At 28.0% G+C, this 2,099-nt stretch overlaps 1 protein-coding gene across 1 annotated transcript in view; it reads left to right on the top strand.

Moving 5' to 3' along the window:
* LOC106468642 (MAP kinase-activating death domain protein-like) overlaps positions 1-2,099 on the top strand; it is a 138,202-nt gene that overhangs the window by 59,470 nt on the left and 76,633 nt on the right. Inside the window, exon 14 of the mRNA XM_022396995.1 lies at positions 1,431-1,536. Within this exon, the coding sequence (XP_022252703.1) occupies positions 1,431-1,536 (106 nt within the window). The remainder of the gene's footprint in view (positions 1-1,430; positions 1,537-2,099) is intronic.

The following is a 2,099-nucleotide window of genomic DNA, read 5'->3' as shown; positions in this document are numbered from 1 at the left end:
CCTATTCAAAAAACAATGTAGTATAATATGCCATTTGATAGATGAAAACCTTGGCTTTCTATTGGTTATAAATAATATAGTATTAAGAGTAAGAGAGAACTATTAACTAATCCTGAAAGAGAGGATGTGACAGGTGGGTGTAGCAAGAGGTGTCTGACTTTCTATTTGATGTAACTAAACAAGATCGAAGTCCTTAAAAATTATGGTTTGTGTGAACAATTTTATAAATTGTTATAAATTTTATAAATTGCCAATTTTATAAATTGTAATTTCATTAAATTTCATAGTTATTGGAGGGTTGGTGAATAAAATAAAGAGGGGTTGCCTAGAGAAAATGTCACATTTTTCACACTAAGGGAAATTCAGGATTTTGTTTAACATTGACATATAAAATTAAGAACTTAAAACTTGTATACGATTAAAATATGGATCATTAACTATGAATTTATGCTATACTAATTGGTATAACATAAACAAAAATTAGTTCAGGTACATTTTGAACATAAGTCACTAAAACCTTGTGACATGCACAGTAAAGGATGCCCATGCAGAAAAAGTTAATTATGTATTATTTGTGTTTTAAAATTCATATTTGAAAGGTTTAATGATTTTCTCAATATATTTATGCTTCATGTCACTCCACAACTGTCTTAACTAATTAAGATCAAATCATTTTGCCAGAGGCTAAACTGTCTCTACCAAGGATAACATTATACTGCCCGAGGGCACCTGTTGAAGTGTGTTGATATAAATAATAAAAGATAAAAATTGGAAAGGAAACTAAATGTTAAATATAAATTATAAGTGAAAAGGTAAAGATGTGAAATAACGCATATGACCCAAAGATGATATTTTAAGATCATTCAACAAAGAAATAAAAGGTATGTATATATTTAAAGTTCTTAATTTTAAACATTTCATTGCACTGTACATTGATGATGGTAGCGAGAATTAGTGATATTGTAGAGAAAATGGAAAATAAAATAGAAATTTATACCTTAAAAAAATGCTTGATATTCCTTTAATATGTTCTAGAAATTATGCAAGTGAAATGTAAAAACTGTAGGATAAAAAAATAATATTTTTATACTTGACATGAAAATCACCTTGCAGCTGAACTATTCAGAGTCTGAGTGCAAATAACTACATTAAATAACGAATTTTTAGTTGAATAGTAGAAAAAATCAAAATTAAATATTTTTCTGAAACTACATACTTTTAGGAAAGTTCTTGTCAAATTTCTAACAACGTCATTCACTAATTTTTTTGGGGGGAATGAAATATGACAAAAGCTACATTACATAAGAACAATATAAGTGGCTGGTAGTCACAGGGTTAAGTGTTTCATGCTTTGCTCTGGTATAATCTTTAAAACCTCAAGTTTTTTAGAAAAATTTCTTTCTAAGACAAGTCAACATATATTTTAATAGCAGTAGCCCATCATTTAACTGTGATCCAGAGGGTGATCTAGCAACAGTTACACAACAAGCAGAAACAAAAGGCTTTCACTCAGTCCCACACAAGTCAGAGTCACAGGTAAGAATGGTTACTGGTTTATTAATGGAAAAGGAATTGGAATAGGAAACTAGTAATAAATACTCCCCCAAAACAAATTTTGTACTGGATTTTTTCATATTTGCAGAATTGTTGAGTATTGTTAGTTGTAACTAATACTGGCTAATTTGACTATCTAAGGTGTTAGCTTTATTTTCAAGTTTAAAACTTTTAGAAAAAACCTGTATTTATGCTCTTTGTTGAAATATCTAATTAAGAAAAGATTGAAGATCTTTGCTGTTATGATTAAATAGCACTTCCTAAAGTAAGAGTTTTTGTATTTTCTGTTATATTTGGCTTGTTGATTTCAATGCTATAATAAGTTCAGGATATTTTATCAAAGTTTTTCCCATAGTTACCTTACAATTTTTTTCCATAGAGGTTAATTCATTTCAAATTAAGGAATAACTTTTGTTTTTTAAAATGTCACAAATATTTTCTTTCTTTTTGTTTGAATTAATCATAACCTTAATTTAAAAATCGGTTGAGAATATAAATTTGATTTTCAAAGACCATTGAGTTCATTGATACACAGCAAGCATAGT

The sequence above is a fragment of the Limulus polyphemus genome, unplaced genomic scaffold, assembly GCF_000517525.1.
Source record: "Limulus polyphemus unplaced genomic scaffold, Limulus_polyphemus-2.1.2 Scaffold3095, whole genome shotgun sequence".
Classification (NCBI taxonomy): Eukaryota; Metazoa; Arthropoda; class Merostomata; order Xiphosura; family Limulidae; genus Limulus; species Limulus polyphemus.
Note: the sequence above shows the minus strand (reverse complement) of the source record. Positions and strands in the feature narration are given on the sequence as shown.